Source organism: Drosophila obscura, unplaced genomic scaffold (genome assembly GCF_018151105.1).
Source record: "Drosophila obscura isolate BZ-5 IFL unplaced genomic scaffold, ASM1815110v1 contig_4, whole genome shotgun sequence".
Taxonomy (NCBI): domain Eukaryota; kingdom Metazoa; phylum Arthropoda; class Insecta; order Diptera; family Drosophilidae; genus Drosophila; species Drosophila obscura.
This window is the reverse complement of record NW_024542828.1, coordinates 6,547,059-6,563,365: the sequence shown is the minus strand read 5'-3', so window position 1 is coordinate 6,563,365 and position 16,307 is coordinate 6,547,059. Positions and strand designations below refer to the sequence as shown.

The 16,307-nt window shown below is 49.7% G+C and overlaps 9 protein-coding genes and 3 non-coding genes across 13 annotated transcripts; 5 read left to right on the top strand and 7 right to left on the bottom strand.

Annotated features, from left to right (window-relative positions):
• Position 1: 1 nt before the first annotated feature.
• LOC111065846 (arfaptin-2) lies at positions 2 to 1,958 on the top strand. Of its 2 annotated transcripts, none has more exons than XM_022354274.2 (5): positions 2 to 562; positions 624 to 1,143; positions 1,225 to 1,393; positions 1,469 to 1,576; positions 1,640 to 1,958. In XM_022354274.2, the coding sequence occupies exons 1-5, from the start codon at positions 313 to 315 to the stop codon at positions 1,685 to 1,687; spliced, it is 1,095 nt and encodes a 364-aa protein (XP_022209966.1). In that variant the 5' UTR covers positions 2 to 312; the 3' UTR covers positions 1,688 to 1,958. The 2 variants fall into 2 exon arrangements, with proteins under 2 accessions (XP_022209966.1, XP_022209967.1); XM_022354275.2 differs by having other exon boundaries at positions 3 to 562; positions 1,643 to 1,958.
• A 261-nt stretch (positions 1,959 to 2,219) lies between these two features.
• Positions 2,220 to 2,858, bottom strand: LOC111065851 (DPH3 homolog). The gene is made up of 3 exons (XM_022354279.2): positions 2,642 to 2,858; positions 2,480 to 2,554; positions 2,220 to 2,409 (listed from the first exon to the last, which is right to left on the bottom strand). The coding sequence occupies exons 1-3, from the start codon at positions 2,747 to 2,749 to the stop codon at positions 2,332 to 2,334; spliced, it is 261 nt and encodes an 86-aa protein (XP_022209971.1). The 5' UTR covers positions 2,750 to 2,858; the 3' UTR covers positions 2,220 to 2,331.
• Positions 2,859 to 2,898: 40 nt separating this feature from the next.
• Positions 2,899 to 4,158, top strand: LOC111065848 (dnaJ homolog subfamily C member 17). Its single transcript, XM_022354277.2, has one exon. The coding sequence runs from the start codon at positions 2,970 to 2,972 to the stop codon at positions 3,861 to 3,863; it is 894 nt and encodes a 297-aa protein (XP_022209969.2). The 5' UTR covers positions 2,899 to 2,969; the 3' UTR covers positions 3,864 to 4,158.
• On the top strand, positions 3,949 to 6,458 carry LOC111065842 (GRIP and coiled-coil domain-containing protein 1). Its single transcript, XM_022354270.2, has 3 exons — positions 3,949 to 4,280; positions 4,346 to 6,185; positions 6,259 to 6,458. Exons 1-3 carry the CDS (start codon positions 4,199 to 4,201, stop codon positions 6,437 to 6,439), a joined length of 2,103 nt encoding a protein of 700 aa, XP_022209962.2. The 5' UTR covers positions 3,949 to 4,198; the 3' UTR covers positions 6,440 to 6,458.
• On the bottom strand, positions 6,452 to 7,907 carry LOC111065844 (protein arginine methyltransferase NDUFAF7 homolog, mitochondrial). Its single transcript, XM_022354272.2, has 2 exons — positions 7,550 to 7,907; positions 6,452 to 7,496 (listed from the first exon to the last, which is right to left on the bottom strand). Exons 1-2 carry the CDS (start codon positions 7,865 to 7,867, stop codon positions 6,504 to 6,506), a joined length of 1,311 nt encoding a protein of 436 aa, XP_022209964.2. The 5' UTR covers positions 7,868 to 7,907; the 3' UTR covers positions 6,452 to 6,503.
• Positions 7,908 to 7,960: 53 nt separating this feature from the next.
• LOC111065847 (antigen 5 like allergen Cul n 1-like) lies at positions 7,961 to 8,926 on the bottom strand. The gene is made up of 2 exons (XM_022354276.2): positions 8,787 to 8,926; positions 7,961 to 8,724 (listed from the first exon to the last, which is right to left on the bottom strand). The coding sequence occupies exons 1-2, from the start codon at positions 8,892 to 8,894 to the stop codon at positions 8,050 to 8,052; spliced, it is 783 nt and encodes a 260-aa protein (XP_022209968.2). The 5' UTR covers positions 8,895 to 8,926; the 3' UTR covers positions 7,961 to 8,049.
• A 265-nt stretch (positions 8,927 to 9,191) lies between these two features.
• LOC121404778 (antigen 5 like allergen Cul n 1-like) lies at positions 9,192 to 10,160 on the top strand. Its single transcript, XM_041595120.1, has 2 exons — positions 9,192 to 9,349; positions 9,412 to 10,160. Exons 1-2 carry the CDS (start codon positions 9,224 to 9,226, stop codon positions 10,084 to 10,086), a joined length of 801 nt encoding a protein of 266 aa, XP_041451054.1. The 5' UTR covers positions 9,192 to 9,223; the 3' UTR covers positions 10,087 to 10,160.
• Positions 10,161 to 10,433: 273 nt separating this feature from the next.
• Positions 10,434 to 13,735, bottom strand: LOC111065845 (60S ribosomal protein L3). The gene is made up of 6 exons (XM_022354273.2): positions 13,629 to 13,735; positions 13,044 to 13,236; positions 12,664 to 12,832; positions 11,907 to 12,042; positions 11,173 to 11,562; positions 10,434 to 10,913 (listed from the first exon to the last, which is right to left on the bottom strand). The coding sequence occupies exons 1-6, from the start codon at positions 13,629 to 13,631 to the stop codon at positions 10,542 to 10,544; spliced, it is 1,263 nt and encodes a 420-aa protein (XP_022209965.1). The 5' UTR covers positions 13,632 to 13,735; the 3' UTR covers positions 10,434 to 10,541.
• Positions 12,472 to 12,552, bottom strand: LOC121404798. Its single transcript, XR_005968226.1, has one exon. It is a non-coding gene; the product is annotated as a small nucleolar RNA U83 (small nucleolar RNA).
• LOC121404797 lies at positions 12,914 to 12,995 on the bottom strand. The gene has a single exon (XR_005968225.1). It is a non-coding gene; the product is annotated as a small nucleolar RNA U43 (small nucleolar RNA).
• LOC121404795 lies at positions 13,411 to 13,487 on the bottom strand. Its single transcript, XR_005968223.1, has one exon. It is a non-coding gene; the product is annotated as a small nucleolar RNA Me18S-Gm1358 (small nucleolar RNA).
• Positions 13,736 to 14,289: 554 nt separating the features above from the next.
• LOC111065748 (tetraspanin-33) lies at positions 14,290 to 15,704 on the top strand. Its single transcript, XM_022354130.2, has 3 exons — positions 14,290 to 14,934; positions 14,993 to 15,163; positions 15,233 to 15,704. Exons 1-3 carry the CDS (start codon positions 14,556 to 14,558, stop codon positions 15,553 to 15,555), a joined length of 873 nt encoding a protein of 290 aa, XP_022209822.1. The 5' UTR covers positions 14,290 to 14,555; the 3' UTR covers positions 15,556 to 15,704.
• The last annotated feature ends 603 nt before the right edge of the window (positions 15,705 to 16,307 follow it).

Here is a 16,307-nt window from a genome sequence, read left to right as displayed (position 1 = left end):
CGGTCACACCGATTTTCAGTTCTTTGAAACGGGGGGTAAATTTTAGCAGAAAAAAAAACTTATTTTACGTGCATTTGTGTGTGTGTAAAAACTGAACTGGTGTGAATAATTGGCGAGAAATATTGGAACTCTGTGACCCGGCGTGTGATATTGATTTGTGTGTGCGCTGTGTGGGGTGTGTGCAACGGGCAAGGCAAGGGTTTCGCCGCCGCCTACTCTCTCCCCCTCCAACAAAGGGTCTTAACGATTTTTGTAAAGTAATTAAATAGTATTAGCACACAGCACACCACACACCGATACAGTAAGATTGATATGGCGGAACGCGAGCGTAGCATACACGAAATGCTTAAAGATACGCCCTCCATGAACGATAGCTGCGGGGCTGTCCATACCGGCACAGAGGGTGGCAGCAGCATGGTTGTCGGGATCGGGCTATGCGGCAGCATCAGTAGCCATAGCATTGGCGTGGGTGGTGGTGGTGGAGGTGGAGGTGGGGCCGGCGGTATGAATGTCGGTGGTCCCTTCAATCCACCCAACAGCTTGCCATTGCGAAATCATTCAGGTAAGTGCAGCCGATGTGGGCCCCCAACTATGGTGATTATTGATCATATTGATTGATTTAGCACCCACCACACCAATGTCACCGACCAGTCCGCCCTCGGGCAATGGGATACTGACATCTGCCGATGGCAGTGGGAGTCTGATACGCACAAGCGCTTCCAAGATAGATAGCATCAAGAACTGGAGCATATCCACATACAAGTGTACGCGTCAGATAATGCTCGAAAAGCTGGGCAAATCGCAGCGCACTGTCGACTCGGAGCTGGAGGCGCAAATCGAACAGCTGCGGGAGACGCAACGAAAGTATTTATCGATCTTACGCCTAACGAGAGCATTTAGCTCACATTTTCAGCATGTGGTCGTCACACAGCATGCCCTGGCCGATTCGTTTGCCGATCTGGCGCAAAAGAATCCCGAACTGCAAAAGGAGTTCACCTGCAACTCGGAGACGCAACGAAATTTAACAAAAAACGGCGAACTGCTGCTCAATGCATTGAACTTTTTCATTTCATCGGTGAACACGCTGTGCAACAAGACCATCGATGATACCTTACTAACGATACGACAGTACGAAACGGCTAGGTATGAATCATCGCTTACTTTATGCATTGAAAGTTGAATACCAAAGGCAGTTCTCTCTCTCTCTCTCTCTGTATGCTTTAGGATCGAATTTGATGCGTATCGCATGGATTTGGAGAACAGCAAACCGGAGATAACACAGTCGGCAGCCGCCTTGGAGGATACCCAACGAAGTTATGCCCAACACAAGGAACAGTATGAGAAGCTGCGTTCCGATGTGGCTGTTAAAATGCAATTTCTCGATGAGAATCGCGTAAGTACAAATGTTACAAAAAATAAGCGAAAGACGATTTTATATCAATTTTATATTGCAATTGATCGTCCACAGATCAAGGTGATGCACAAGCAACTGATTCTGTTGCACAATGCCATTGCTGCGTACTTTTCGGGCAATGCCATGGCACTGGAGAGCACTCTAAAGCAATTCAATATCAAGGTAGGGGCATGAACACTTCTTTTGGCACAAACACAAAAGCCTAACCAAGTTTCCACTTTTAAGCAGCTTAAGTCACCGAATGCCGTTACTGGATCCTGGCTGGAACAGTAGTATCCAGTTGGAAGCAACACACACACGATTCAGTCAATGCCAGAAGAGGAACCCAGCTAGCCAGCCAGCTACAGCGTCCATTCCTTCACAGCTTGCTGAACGAGCACGCTCTCTAAACAAAAAGAAAAAGGAGCAAACAATATATTCTGGCAATTTGTATGGAGAGAATCGTAATATTTAATTGCTAACTTTAAGTGGAATTCCTAAGCCGTAAGATGAAAGTGGGTGACTCTCTATGTTATATATATTTTTCCAACTTGCTTACCACTTACACTGTCTGTATGTATATGTATGTATTTGGCCCCCCTGTATCTCCCTTTCTCTCTCTATGCTAATCACACACTAATCGAAATAGTTCCTGTTTTTGGTTTTTTTTTAAATTCCAAATTGAGAACAGATTGCGCTTAGACTAAAACCAAACAAAATGCGATCAGTGCAATATATTAATGGTATATTTTGATTAGTTCTAGTTATATACATACATCTAACTATGTATATCCTCCCATGTATAAATCATTTCATCATAATCAGAGCTTGAATTAATTTGTATTCCCTGTTCCACTAGTCAACGTATTATTTACACTAAAAGAAAATCCATATATATATAAATAAAAACTATTTAATTACACAACTCTGCTGCTGCCTTAGTTCTTTTCCAGCTTCAATTCGCTCAGCTTCTCATTCAGTGCTGTTTCCTCGTCCTCCTCCGCTTTGAACATTTCCTGAAATTTTTGAGCATTGATTTGCACTGGGCTGGGGGATTGTGGAGTTGTGGCCAGGGGCTACGCTTACCGGATCGTAGATGACTTTTATGATTAGGGAACAGCTGGGACAGGTGGCCACTTCCTCGCCCTCGATTAGCTCCTCCTGCCAGTGGGGGTGGGTGGTGTGGGGATGCATTGATTATCAAATTAGTATTTGGTTTTGCGCCATGTTGCGCATACGACGCGTTACCTTGGATATCTGAAATCGATCGCCACAGGGACAGGGATAGTAGTACATCTCCTCCTCCTCGTCGTATTCGAAGTCCTCGATTTCCACCTCGTCGTGGTAGATGCTCATCGCGTCGCTTGGCTCAGAGTCGCCAATGCAATTGATTCATAGTCTGGGAATTTTCCGCACGCTTCAACCGAAATCCACGCCAAACAAACAGCCACAACGTGTGGCTGGCGGTGCTGCCAACCTCGTGCAATGAACAGCTGATCGAGCGGCGTCGCTGTGCTAGTCCGCAATTGTTGTGTTGTAATTTCCTCGCCGGTTGAAATCGAATCGAATCGCGAAAATGGCCAGCAAAAAGTTTAGCGACATTAATCTGTACGATCTGCTGGGCATATCCATTGAAGCCGAGCAGAATGAAATACGCAAAGCGTATCGTAAGCGCGCCCTCGACTGCCATCCGGACAAGAATCCTGACAATCCGCAGGCGTCTGAACGCTTTCACGAGTTGTCCAAGGCCTTGGGCATACTCACCGATGACACCGCACGAGCTGCCTACGACAAGGTGCTCAGGGCGAAAAAGGCCGCCGAGCTGCGGAGCAAACAGTTGGACAGCAAACGCCAGAAACTCAAACAAGAGCTGGAGGAGCGCGAACAGGCGGCCCTGCACAAGCTCCATTCCAGTCAACCATACAGCACGGTGCGCAAGAGTGATGAGGATGTGCTGCAGGAGCAAATCGAACGGCTGCGCCGTGAGGGTTCCAAGCTGCTGGAGGAGGAGCAGCAGACCATGAAGGAGCAGCTGCAGCGCAGCTATGCGGAGAAGCACAAACCGCAGCAGGCCACATTCGACTCAGCCCAGCATCGCATCAAGATCAAGTGGAAGGCCGATAAGGGTGACTACACGCAGGACAAGTTGCTCAAGTACCTAAAGAAATACGGCGAGGTGGTGGCTCTGGTGATGAACAGCAAACGGGGCGGCCGTGCCATGGTGGAGCTGACGACGCGCGAAGCCTGCGACATGATCCTGGCCTATGAGAAGGGCGATCCATCCAATCCTTTGCACTTCGAGTGGGTAACGCCGCCGGCAGAGGAAAAGCAGAGCTCCAATGCATCCACAAATGCCAGCCATAATTCGCCGCTAGACTATGAGGACCTGGTCATGCGCAAGCTACGACAGGCCGAGGAACGCAAGCGTTTGATAGAACAAATGATGAAGGACGAGCAGGCCAACGAATAACCAGTAATTTAAATCAAGAAATATTTAAGCACACAACACAGCAGTTAAGTTAAGTTAATTATAAACAAAATTGTTATTTCAGTTACATTTAAATCACTGTAATTAGGCTTAATTTAGTTGTAGATCAAAAACAACAAGTTGGCAGTTCTTAAATCACAGCTAAATTTAGTTGTAAACGAAACGCAACAAGTTGGCAGCCTGGTTGCAGCTGTAGTAAAACAGCTGTTGAAATTTTGTTAATTGCAAAATGCAAAAAAATGCCACGAAAGAGAAATAAAACAAATTTGTATACCAATTGAAAGCGTTTAACTGTAATTCCCCACCATACGGTCAAGATGGAGAAGCGTCAGAGGGAGCTGGAGTCCCTGGTTAGCACACAGAAGGAGCAGCTTATTCGCTACGAGAAGCGACTCAAAGGTAAATTAGTCGCACAATTTTCGGCGAACCTGGCAGCTAAATCAATGGGATTTCGCTGCTTGCAGATGTGGTTACTGCCTACAAGGGTCTGATGAAGGAGAAGGAAGCCCTGGAGACGAGTTTGGTGGCCCATGCAGAGGCCACCGCCGGCTCTCCCGCCAAGGTCACGGATCCTGCAAATGTGAATGGCACGGCCAGTGCAGACTCCAGCGATGGGGGGGCAGAGGGCGCCCCCTATCCTCCTTCGGCTGAGGGACAGCTGCAAACTCAGATCATCACGCTGATGAACTCGCTGGCCACCCTGTCGGCGGAAAAGTCACGCATGGAGGCCTCCTTCCAGGCGGACAAGAAACAGCTGCGCAGCCAGATAGCCCAAAAGGAGCAGGGCGTACAGGAGCTGCATGCCAAGGCCAAGGAGCAGGCAGCCAAGGCCAAGGCCGATGTGGATGAGGTCAAAGCCAGGTGGATCATCGAGCGGCAGGAGCGCGAGAAGGAGACCAACAATCAAATGCTGATGATACGCGAGCTGCAGAAGCTCTATGCGGATGAGCGACACCTCAAGGACAACATCGAGATGCAGTTGAACAACTTTAAGACGCAGTTCGCCAGCAACGAGGCCGAGAACAGTCGCCTGCGCGATCTGCAGGCCCAGCTGAAGGAGGCCAAGAACCAGCTGAGACAACTTCAGGCCAAGGCCGAGCATGCAGCCGTCGCCACCACCACGGATAATGCCACCCTGCTGCACCAGGTGCGCCAGGAGATGCAGCAGCTGAAGGAACAGCATGCGGTGGCCATTAAGCAGGAGCAGCGCAGAGTTCTACGTGCCGAGGAGCAGAGCAGGAAACAGGCGGCGCTTCATGAGGGTCGTGTGGCCAATTTGGAGGCACGCCTGGCCGAGCTGAGCACCACCGTGGGCAGCTATGACCGATTGCGGCAGCAGGATCAGGACAGCATCCATGCACTCAAGCAGCAGCTGCAGGACTTGGAGCAGGCCCAAGCCCGTCCGGCACCCACTCTGAGGGCGCTGAGTGAGGATGTGGATTTGGCCACGCTGGTCGATGAAATTGTGCGCCTGAAGAAGCTGCTGACCAGCGCCAATGCCCGCTCCGCCAATCCAATTGATCTGAATGAGATTCTCTCCCTGGGCAACCATGCGGCGTCGTCAGCGTCCTCTGACAGTCATGTGCACTGCGAGCAGCAGCTGGTGGGTGTACAGAAAATGCTCGAGGCTGGCAAACAGCAGCGTCAGCTGCTGGAGCAAAAGATTCAGCTGCAACAGTCGCACATCCAGACGCTCCAGGAGAAGGTGCAGGTGCTCAATCGCAACATTGACGAGTCGGAGCAGGAGCTCAAGCAGCAGGGGGACAAGCTGCGGCAGGCCCTGAAGAACGAGCGCACCAAATGGCAGGAGGCCAAGGCAGAGCTCGAGAACGAGACGCGCTGCAAGCTGAACGAACTGGAGCAGCTGCTGCAAAAGCAGCGACAACGCTCCCTGCAGCTGCTCGACGAAAAGGAGCAGGAGATCAAAACGTTGCAGACCTCTTTCGAGGTATTCCACACGGCTGGTGGTGGCGGCGCCAGTGCGCTGCCCGCTGCCACTCTGGATGCGTCTGCCGAGTGCTATAACTACTCCTCCGATGGCGATAGCGTGGAGGTCGAGGGCGAGCAGCGTGAACGCGATCGCGATCGCAGGCTGCAAGTCAAGTCGAAGAAATTATCGCTGGGCGAGAACTGCCACATGCTGCACTACGCCAATGAGCTGGCACGCAAAGACATCGAAATAACAACGCTACGAAAGGCCAAATATTCGGCCGAATCCACGCTGCGCAAGGCCATACAGGACAAGGTGACGGCACAGCAGGAAATGCACGAGAAGATTGAATGTCTCGAGGAGCAGGTGGACAGGTGGGTGCAAAGTACATGCAGTGGCTCAGTTGGGACCGCGTTTTAATCCACGTTTCTGTTCTCTCCACTCCAGACTGGAACGCTGCAAGACGCGTGAGGGCGCCAACTTGGAGTATCTGAAGAATGTCATCATTAGCTACATTGTCACCAGGGATGCCGATGGCAAGCGGCACATGCTGAACGCCATCTCGGCGGTGCTGCAGTTCACCAGCAACGAAATGCAGGCCATTAATGCAGCATTCCAAAAGAAATAACATTCGTTTTTAAATATTATTTTTTAAGCCACGAAATTTCAACTTGTTTTTTTTTTTTTCTTGACTAGCTAAAACCAGCAACGGGAAACTTTTGCAAGTGCGGCGCCAGCACACCGGGAAACATGGCCAAGAACTTGAAACGTTTGCCCATTTGCTGTGGATGCGTCAACATCTCGTAGCCGGAGCGTATTAAGCTCTCGTTTTCAGGCAGCGCATTGGCCAGCAGCTGCTCCAGGCGCGCTTCGCCCTGCATGCGGCTGAGAAAGAGCCCCTGCTCGATGGGACCGCAGCAATGTAGGTGTCCCCTGGCCACGGCTGTGCTCTGCACCAGCTTGAAGTCCACATCGGCAGTGAGATCGGCGGTGCCCGGCTGCAGCAGTGGCTCGTGCAGGGCATGCTGCCTGAACGCGCGAAATGTGTCCGTTTTCTCGCCAAAGTGTCCGTAGTCCATGATCAGGCCAATGCCGCCATCGCGCTCGATGCGTTCGGCCAGCAGACCCACCTGGCGTTCCGTCTCCAGCGAGTACTCCAGGGTGGCGCGTGTCTCGCCGGGCATGGGCTGAAAGACACGCGACACTGGGGTCTGCGACTTGGACAGAACATAACGAAAGTTGGCCTCCTGCTCGAGCGCTGATTCGGGCGCCACATCGATGAGCACCTCCTGCCACTGGCCATTCGCCAGCTGCAGCTTGTGCACGGGCAGCGCATCAAAGTACTCGTGGGCCAGCACCAAGGAGAATCCGGGGGGTACATCCTCCAGACGGCGATGCCAGTAGGCCTTGGTGCCCGTGGCCGTTGTGCCCACTTGATAGTGAGGCAGCTGCGCCTCCTCCGGCAGCGTGTCGTGGGTGTAGCAGAAGCGCTGTGCCTGCGCCTTGCTCAGGAACGGACTAACCTCCACCATATGCATGGAGAACTCGGCGCCGAGCTTGAATTTGGTGAGAATTTTGAGCACATCACGGGCCAGGGTGCCCCGGCCGGGTCCCAGTTCCACCAGCTGAAAGGGCGAGGGGCTGCCCATCTTGCGCCATTCGGTAACTAGCCAAATGCCAACCAGCTGCAAAGACACATCAAACAATGTGGTTTCTGCTTTAGAGGATTGCCGCTCACCTCGCCAAAGATCTGCGATATTTCCGGCGATGTAATGAAGTCGCCCTCACGGCCAAACACATCGTGTGTCATGTAGTAGCCGGCCTGTGGATTGGTCAGCACCTCCCGCATGTATTCCGCCACCGTGATGGGTCCTGTGGCCAGAATCTTTGCCCTCAGCTGCTTGGCCAGGCTGCCATTGCCTGTAGTTGCGGGGACAGCATCTGAAGTCTTCTCCTGTTCCGCCTTGGGAGCACTTGTCGCACCCAAATTGGGACGACGCACAGACTTATAGCTGTAGCATCGTCTGCTGCCAATCCTCAAAGCTTCGCGTAACATTTCCGGCAATCCACACAACAAAAACAAAGGGCCCCGTCGGCGGGAGCTGCCAACTCATTTGCAGCACATCAGCTGATTGCCCAAAAGCCGTTATTTTCTTCAAGGGAATTTATTCCACATTTTGCAACTTAAAACTAAATCAAGTAAAGCCCCCAATCCAGGCAGCGATAGCTGCGGAATCCTCAGAACACCTTGATGCCAGCGACCACCTTCTCGTTGTCGTAGATCTCCTTGGCGTAGCACAGATTGGGGAAATCGAAGGCGGCGCCATAGCGATTCTTGCAGCCCGTGGTGGACTTCTCTCCAGGGGTGTAGACGGGCTGGCCGATGATGTTGGATGTGGCAAAGTTGCAGGTGAGCACGAAATGGTTGTAGAAGTCGCGGGAGAAGCGCACAGCAGCACAGCCCACATGGGTGTTCTTCTCGGCCACGGAAATGGTGAACTTGGCTACGTTCTTGTTGGGCAGCTCCTCGGGGAAGTTGGCCAGGATCTCGGGCGAGGCATTCGAGCGCTCGGCGAACCAGTTCTCGATCTGCTCCTTGAGGATCTCCGCATCCGAGTACTCGCTCTCTGCGCCGCTGTAGCTGAAGATGGCGTTGTTCTGGCCGGCATAGGCAAAGCGCTCCGTGCTGCGGCACTTGTCGGGTATCGACTCGCAGATCCTCACGTTGTACGAGGCCAAATGGGCGAGTTCCTCGCACCAGGACATCTTGGCCATGCGCACGGCCTTGGGCAGGTTCTCAATGTTGCCGCCAGCCACCGTATTGCGCAGTTCGTTGAAGAGCGTGAGGATGAGCTTGTGATGGGACTCGATTTTGATTTCACGCACATCCTTGGGGCAATCACTACTGAAGTTCTGTTGGAGGAGAGGGGGATGATTGGAGGGTAGATTGGATGCTACTGGTGCCTGGTACTCACTCCCTTATTGTTGCAGGCCACGTGCTTGTCCAGGCAGGTGGGCAGGGCGCAGTAGTCGACTGCGATGGCAGCTCCTAGGATGGCAGCAAGCACAATGAAAGTCTTCATATTGATGTCCGCTGTTGGATTCCAACTGAACTCCAACCAGTGGAGTGGTCTCTATTTATAGGTGGACCACAGACCACTTGGGTCTGCTGCTTGGACTTGGACACTGGGCTAATGGGCAGCTGTTTCTGTGCTGCAGTTCTGGAGAATGTTTCTTCTGTCTCTTCTGTTCTTCTGTTTTCCAGCGAATGTAACAGATAGTTATGACAATTGGTTATTCGATTGGATGCGTCAGTGGCGGGTCTGCACGCCGGCTACCAGCTCTGGGACGGTATAAAAGCTGCCCATTCGGTTGGGTTTGGCCAGTCTCGTTCCAAGAGCAAGCAACTGACATGGCTTTCTCCAAGATACTAGCGTTCCTCCTGCTGGCATGCGGCTTGTACGACTCTGTCATTGGCGTCGACTACTGCGCCCTGCCCACCTGCCTGGACAAGCACGTGGCCTGCAACAATAAGGGAGTGAGTACCAGGCACCAGTAGCATCCAATCTACCCTCCAATCATCCCCCTCTCCTCCAACAGAACTTCAGTAGTGATTGCCCCAAGGATGTGCGTGAAATCAAAATCGAGTCCCATCACAAGCTCATCCTCACGCTCTTCAACGAACTGCGCAATACGGTGGCTGGCGGCAACATTGAGAACCTGCCCAAGGCCGTGCGCATGGCCAAGATGTCCTGGTGCGAGGAACTCGCCCATTTGGCCTCGTACAACGTGAGGATCTGCGAGTCGATACCCGACAAGTGCCGCAGCACGGAGCGCTTTGCCTATGCCGGCCAGAACAACGCCATCTTCAGCTACAGCGGCGCAGAGAGCGAGTACTCGGATGCGGAGATCCTCAAGGAGCAGATCGAGAACTGGTTCGCCGAGCGCTCGAACGCCTCGCCCGAGATCCTGGCCAACTTCCCCGAGGAGCTGCCCAACAAGAACGTAGCCAAGTTCACCATTTCCGTGGCCGAGAAGAACACCCATGTGGGCTGTGCTGCTGTGCGCTTCTCCCGCGACTTCTACAACCATTTCGTGCTCACCTGCAACTTTGCCACATCCAACATCATCGGCCAGCCCGTCTACACCCCTGGAGAGAAGTCCACCACGGGCTGCAAGAATCGCTATGGCGCCGCCTTCGATTTCCCCAATCTGTGCTACGCCAAGGAGATCTACGACAACGAGAAGGTGGTCGCTGGCATCAAGGTGTTCTAGGGAACAAACTCATCCGAATATGTAATCCCATGCCCAATGCCTGTGCAGATATAAAGTGCTAATATGTACTCAAATCCTCAAAGGTTTTATTTATTCCTTAATTGTATTCTTTATGAGATCTAGTGGCACGACTCCAAGAGTCGCTTGCTCAGACGCTTATATTTATGCTGACTTATATTAATATTCAGTTGCATTTAGTTATACCGTGTTATGTATACCCTCTGCGTAAAGGAACCCCTCATAATGTGGGTAACGAACACCGAAAGGGAGGCACAACTGAATGGTGCCTTAAAACTAGTTGCTTCTACCCCCGCGACTCCCACCCATTGACAAATCTTTGTACTGTATTTAGCTTATGGAAAACCAAAACTCGCTTTTATTGAGCGCCACCCTACCGCAGCACAAGGCGGTAGAAGCGACGCCAAACAACACCAACAAAGTACACACAACTTGGTTTAAGCGGTGGCGGTGGTGGTGGCGGCGGCGGCAGCAGCAGCACTGCTGGTGGCAGCGGCAGCCTCCTCCTTGAGACGATCCTTCTTGAGGGGACCCATGAAGGCCAGCTTGTCGGCTGGTGTCTGGAAGCGACCGTGACCCATCTTCGATGAGGTATCGATGAACTTGAGCTTGATCTGTTCCAGAGCCGAGCGCTTGGTGTGCTTCAGCAGGGACTTGCGCAGGGTGATGATGCGCTTCTTGGAGCCAATGCAGCAGCCCTTGATCAGGACAAAGTCATTGTTGACCTCACCATAATGGGGGAAGCCACCCATGGGGGTGATGCTCTTATCGGTCAGATCGTACTCGGTGGAGGCGTTGTTCTTGATGACCTGCAAAAGAAAAACTTTGCTTTAGTTTTTGGCACAAAAGAGGAGGGGATTGGGCGAGGCATAAACTGCACCAGCTGTTGGTCTGCCTATGTGTGTGCGTTCAGTCCTATCATTATAGATATCATGGTATATCAAGGTTTTGTTTGTTTTCGATGTCGTATAATATTTTTGGTTTTTATCATCATTGCCACACACAGCAGACAGCAAGAGAAACAACAGCCGAAGGGGGCGGGTCGGTGGTGGGGGGATCAATGCTTACCTTGCCATCCTTGGTGTGGATGCCAGCACCAATGCGGTAGATCTTCTTGTTGATCTCGGTACGATGATGGTAACCCTTCTGACCGGCACGTGCCACCGTGGTGGACACACGGGACGGATGCCAGGCACCGATACAGGCAACCTTGCGCAGACCCTTGTGCGTCTTGCGGGGCAGCTTCTTGGTGTGCCAACGCGAGGTGACACCCTTGAAACCCTTACCCTTGGTCACACCCACGCAATCGACCATCTCATCCTGACCGAACACATTGCTGACCTGGATGGGCTTCTCCAAGTGCTCGCGCGCCCACTTGACCTTGTCCTCGATGGAGCCACCGTTCAGCTGGATCTCCATGATGTGAGCCTTCTTTTGACGCTGCTTGATCAAGCGGATCTAAAAGGAGGAGGAGGAAACCATAAATCCATTAGACATTTCCAACCGAAGAGTTTTATGGGTTGAGCTGGGGACTGTACGTGATATGGTTTAACCGAGCGATCATAGCCTGAGCGGCTGCGCACCGTTACTGGAATATATCAAGCGCCCGCCACCCGAGGGGCAGGTTCATCTGCGACGTTGCACTCATGAACTGTGCATCGAGAGACACAGCGGGAATGCTTTTTAGGCCAGGCGCACCAAACGGCCGAGCCCCCAAAAGGACCCAGCACAGATGGCGCAACAAGGCCAAGGACGTCGTGCAAAAAAGGGAACAGCAAAGGAAAATCAAAGTAGATATTTACCTGCGAATGGGCAATCACACGGATGACCTTGCAGTAACGCAGCATCTTGCGGAAATCATTCTCGATGCTCTTCTTGCCAAGATCATCGGTCCACTTCTTGCTGGCCTTGGTGAAAGCCTTCTTCTTGCTCTTGTACCTGAGAGATGATTATGGGTGGGGGGGTTCAAGTTGTAGATCAGCAGTCAGAATCAGGTGAGAATCCATTGGGCATGTATTCAGTATGCGCGGCCCAACTTCTTATAGCTGCTGTTTAATTCGTGGGGCGAAATAGAACAGGAAGTGCACCTCATCGCACAATCGTTAAGGCGAGCGGAGATGCAGTCTTCCCTGTCGTGCTCACTCGACAAGTTTTTCAGTTCAATGAAATCAATCAAAAAGATTCAAACTTGACAGCTCACACGACAATCAGCGATTTGAAAAGCTCTCTCAGCGTACTGATCGAAGAACTTTATGATTTGAGTTTTGCATTTAGTAAAAGATTCTCAATGGAAAAAAAAAGGCCCAGTCGAGGCACAAACACACGCACACATGCAAGAGACGGCTTACGTGTTTCTTCTATACAAGACCGATCAGAAGGAAGGCAGCAGATGGTAAAAGGTTTCTCAACAATATTTTGCTCATTCAGATACCATCGTATCATCATTCAGGCCTGTATGCAGTTGCACGCGCACGTGCATGTGTGTGTGCAGTCTTGACAAAAAAAAAAAAAAATGGCGGCATGGACTGTACCCACACGTGTGGTGCCATAGATACATACCAGTTCTTGTAGAAGCGACGACGGCACTCCTCGGACAGATGCTGGGCCCAAACATTGACCAAAGCACGCAGACCGAATGGAGTCTCGATGTAACCGACGGCACCAACCACAATCATGGGTGGCGTCTCCAGAACGGTGACGGCCTCAACGACCTCCTTCTTGTTAATCTCTGTAAATGGTAAACACAAAATTTTTGGTTTAGACACGTGCAGAATAGCATGGCATAAAGCGAGAGAGCTTGGATGTGGGTTTAGTCAGTCCGCCCTAGTAAAGTAATAATCACGGTTGATCATATAGTTTCTAACCATAAATTTTTTACCTTTTATCATCATGAAAATTGATTTAAAACAAGCAAAGAAATACGGAAAATGTATACTTACTGGAACCGGGACGGTCAGCCTCACGCACAATGTGAGTCATACCGGCCTTGTAGCCGATGAAGCAAGTCAGATGCACGGGCTTGCTGGCATCATCCTTGGGGAAAGCCTTAACCTTGCCACGATGGCGTGCTGAGCGCTTCTTGGGGTAGAAGGCCATGGAGCCATGGCGAGGCGCTGAGAACTTACGATGAGACTGCAAGCAAAAGGAAAGAAACAAAAATCAGACCATCTTTTCAATGCAAATGCTTTGAGGTTATGTCACACACGTGGCTATTGAAAATTACAATTTCGGCGAAAAACGCTTGATTTATATATTATTTAAAGCGCACAGCATGTTGGCGCTACGACATTTAAAGATATTTTCAACGTTATTCAGTGAACCATAATCCACATCGACTATTGCTAGTCTCAGAGTGGTGCATGGTAATCTCATCATAAAACACATCAATATGCAATTCAACGCAAAAACACTCCAGTGCCATCAATCAATTAAACAGCAGATAATCATTTAAAATTCTTTTTCTTTTATCTGAATTCACTTTGTATTTCTGTATTTTCACTTTTTGGCGCAGCAGCAAAACTTACCATGTCTGTTCACTTCAGACGATGCGAAAAGAAAGAACGAATAGGGAAATCAATTTGAGACGTCAAGTTGGCAGACATCTTGCCCAGAGTTGCATATTACTTTTGACAGGCGGCAGGAATGATTTTAGCCATTATCGATGCACACGGTTAGTTTGCAAAAATATCGGTAGTTTTGTGCGATATGTGGAATTTTAATTCGAGCTTACGATTTACATGTGTGGTGTCTTCTTTCATGCGATTTTCGTTATCTGAAGATAGTAAGTAAGTAATAGTTCATATTAGCTTTCCCCAAATAGGTCCACATTCGCCCGTTCTAGGGATTGTTCCAGTTCATTATAAGAATATTAATACAAAAATTGCCTTTATCAGATTGACCTTTGATTGTGTTTGATACAAACATTGCCTCAATTCTATAATATCCATATTTCCAAGGGTATTCAAATTGTTGAGTTGCAGAACTATGAGTTGCACCACACATCACCTAAAAAAATATGGAGATAAATATAGAATTCAATCATACCCTACCTTCTTACCTGCCTATTTCGAATAGACAAAAACAGCTGTTCTTTCCCGGCCCTAGCCAGAACTAGCTATAAGCCAGCTAGGTTTGGCATCAGTGACTCTCTCTGTAAATAGCTGAAAATGTGTGGCAACGCTGTCGAATTTGTTATTTTTTGTCTCTCTCTGTAGTGTAATTTGTTTATCACAAAAACCAACAGTGAAATATTGAAAAAATAATCCATTGTCGTGGACTGAGCTTCACTAAACGCAGCCAAAGCGCGCACCATGCGAGTGGGATTCCATTGAGCTCGCGAAAAGACCACACGCAAAGAGGGCGTCAACAAACAGTGGGGGTGGACTTGAGCAAGAGGAAGAGCAGAGCAGAGAGAACAGATAAGATTGGATTGGCGACAACTTACGAGTAGTATGAGTAACCACAGATACCACCATGGGGGCAGCTACATGCATCCACGGATGTCCTATCCCCACCACTTTACCTACGTCAGCTCCTGCGTGAAATACATGATCTTCCTGCTGAATTTCCTTTTCTGGCTCTTTGGCGGCCTGCTCCTGGCCATCGGTGTGTACGCTTTCATGGACAAACTGAAGGATGGCAATGGTTGGCTGCGCTTGGACACCGTCTACGATGTGATTTTCAATATATCCTTGGTGATGATCATTGCTGGTTGTGTGGTATTTTTGGTTAGCTTTGCGGGCTGCCTGGGAGCTCTGCGTGAGAACACCTGCCTGCTGAAGTTCTACTCGATGTGTCTGCTTATGTTTTTCATCATGGAAATGACTTTAGGTGGGTATAGAGAACCACCCTCAGCCGCCGATTTGCATTAATTCTCTTCTACTTGCAGCCATAATCTGTTTTATGTTTCCGCAGTACATGAACTCGTTCTTGGAGTCACAGTTTGCCGACAAGATCATACACTCGTACCGCGATGACTCAGATCTGCAGAATTTCATTGACTTTGCCCAGCAAGAGTTCAAGTGCTGCGGCCTCAGCAATGCTGGCTACCAGGACTGGAGTGAGTAACAAGCGGCATGCAACACAGTTGACTGCAACTAAACAGCAATCCATCCTCCCTCCATTCCAGGCAAGAACGAGTACTTTAATTGCTCCTCCCCTTCTGTGGAAAAGTGCGGCGTGCCCTACAGTTGCTGCATCAATGCCACCGACATCAGTTCCGGCCTGGTCAACATTATGTGTGGCTATGGCGTGCAGGAGCACTCGGTGGCAGCCGCCAGTAAGCGCATCTGGACTAGCGGCTGCATTGAAATTGTGCGCGTCTGGGTGGAACGCAATCTCTATGTGATTGCTGGCGTTGCCCTGGGCGTTGCCTTGCTGCAGCTGTTTGTCATTTATCTGGCCAAGACCCTGGAGGGACAGATAGACCTGCAAAAGTCGCGCTGGTCGTGAGTGCCATACCATCATCCGTACTTGTACGGATACCCGTGCGACGATGACTTGTACTACAACACTCAAATGTGAGAGATGGCCCTGGCGGCAGCTGCACGACTGCCGCCGTTGAGCTGATTGAACTAATCTGGTCCTACAAGTGCTCAAAATAGTTTTTGCTTTCAATAATGTCTCGCGATTTATTTTATGTTAACTTAATACTCAGAAGCCTTTTGTACTCAAAAGCCCTTTTGCATTTAATGTTCAAGTTGCAATCATATTAATACTCTCTTGAAGCAAAACACACAGTCTAGTTTTAGATATACATAATCCCAAGACAACTTTTAAGGCAGCTCTCTATGTGTTTTAAATGTCTCAGCGTGATCCGTACCCGTCGTAGTCACAAATCAAAGCAAACGAACAAAAAGAAAAACATTTAAGTGTTTTTATCTACTCAAATACTCATATGCGCAATAATGTATTACTGATAGAAAAGACATTTGTACATAAGCATAAGATTATCTAATAGAAATATGCATTTAAAATGACAATTATATTTATGAAGAAATTCAAACTATACCAAAACACAGCTACGTATTTGTTGGACAAAACTGATGACTACTGTACTAGAATTAATAGAGATTTTAATTATATGTATCTGTATCAGTGTTTGTGTGTAAGCCTCGTTGTACTACTACATATTCAAATACAGACATACGTGTAATTTGGGTTTAGTTCTTGTTTTGGCGTTTAGGGTACTTAAAGATTAGATA

Coding starts and splice junctions, on each gene's coding strand:
- LOC111065846 (XM_022354274.2), top strand. CDS start 313: ATGGCGGAACGCGAGCGTAGCATACACGAAATGCTTAAAGATACGCCC. Junction 1,394..1,468: donor AATTTCTCGATGAGAATCGC/GTAAGTACAAAT, acceptor GATCGTCCACAG/ATCAAGGTGATGCACAAGCA. Junction 1,577..1,639: donor TAAAGCAATTCAATATCAAG/GTAGGGGCATGA, acceptor TCCACTTTTAAG/CAGCTTAAGTCACCGAATGC.
- LOC111065851 (XM_022354279.2), bottom strand. CDS start 2,749: ATGAGCATCTACCACGACGAGGTGGAAATCGAGGACTTCGAATACGAC. Junction 2,555..2,641: donor ATCGATTTCAGATATCCAAG/GTAACGCGTCGT, acceptor CCCCACTGGCAG/GAGGAGCTAATCGAGGGCGA. Junction 2,410..2,479: donor TAAAAGTCATCTACGATCCG/GTAAGCGTAGCC, acceptor CAAAAATTTCAG/GAAATGTTCAAAGCGGAGGA.
- LOC111065848 (XM_022354277.2), top strand. CDS start 2,970: ATGGCCAGCAAAAAGTTTAGCGACATTAATCTGTACGATCTGCTGGGC.
- LOC111065842 (XM_022354270.2), top strand. CDS start 4,199: ATGGAGAAGCGTCAGAGGGAGCTGGAGTCCCTGGTTAGCACACAGAAG. Junction 4,281..4,345: donor CTACGAGAAGCGACTCAAAG/GTAAATTAGTCG, acceptor CGCTGCTTGCAG/ATGTGGTTACTGCCTACAAG. Junction 6,186..6,258: donor CTCGAGGAGCAGGTGGACAG/GTGGGTGCAAAG, acceptor TCTCCACTCCAG/ACTGGAACGCTGCAAGACGC.
- LOC111065844 (XM_022354272.2), bottom strand. CDS start 7,867: ATGTTACGCGAAGCTTTGAGGATTGGCAGCAGACGATGCTACAGCTAT. Junction 7,497..7,549: donor TATCGCAGATCTTTGGCGAG/GTGAGCGGCAAT, acceptor GTGTCTTTGCAG/CTGGTTGGCATTTGGCTAGT.
- LOC111065847 (XM_022354276.2), bottom strand. CDS start 8,894: ATGAAGACTTTCATTGTGCTTGCTGCCATCCTAGGAGCTGCCATCGCA. Junction 8,725..8,786: donor TGGCCTGCAACAATAAGGGA/GTGAGTACCAGG, acceptor CTCCTCCAACAG/AACTTCAGTAGTGATTGCCC.
- LOC121404778 (XM_041595120.1), top strand. CDS start 9,224: ATGGCTTTCTCCAAGATACTAGCGTTCCTCCTGCTGGCATGCGGCTTG. Junction 9,350..9,411: donor TGGCCTGCAACAATAAGGGA/GTGAGTACCAGG, acceptor CTCCTCCAACAG/AACTTCAGTAGTGATTGCCC.
- LOC111065845 (XM_022354273.2), bottom strand. Junction 12,833..13,043: donor GGCTGACCGTCCCGGTTCCA/GTAAGTATACAT, acceptor TACCATTTACAG/AGATTAACAAGAAGGAGGTC. Junction 10,914..11,172: donor TCCACACCAAGGATGGCAAG/GTAAGCATTGAT, acceptor TTTCTTTTGCAG/GTCATCAAGAACAACGCCTC.
- LOC111065748 (XM_022354130.2), top strand. CDS start 14,556: ATGAGTAACCACAGATACCACCATGGGGGCAGCTACATGCATCCACGG. Junction 14,935..14,992: donor CATCATGGAAATGACTTTAG/GTGGGTATAGAG, acceptor TTCTACTTGCAG/CCATAATCTGTTTTATGTTT. Junction 15,164..15,232: donor TGCTGGCTACCAGGACTGGA/GTGAGTAACAAG, acceptor CCTCCATTCCAG/GCAAGAACGAGTACTTTAAT.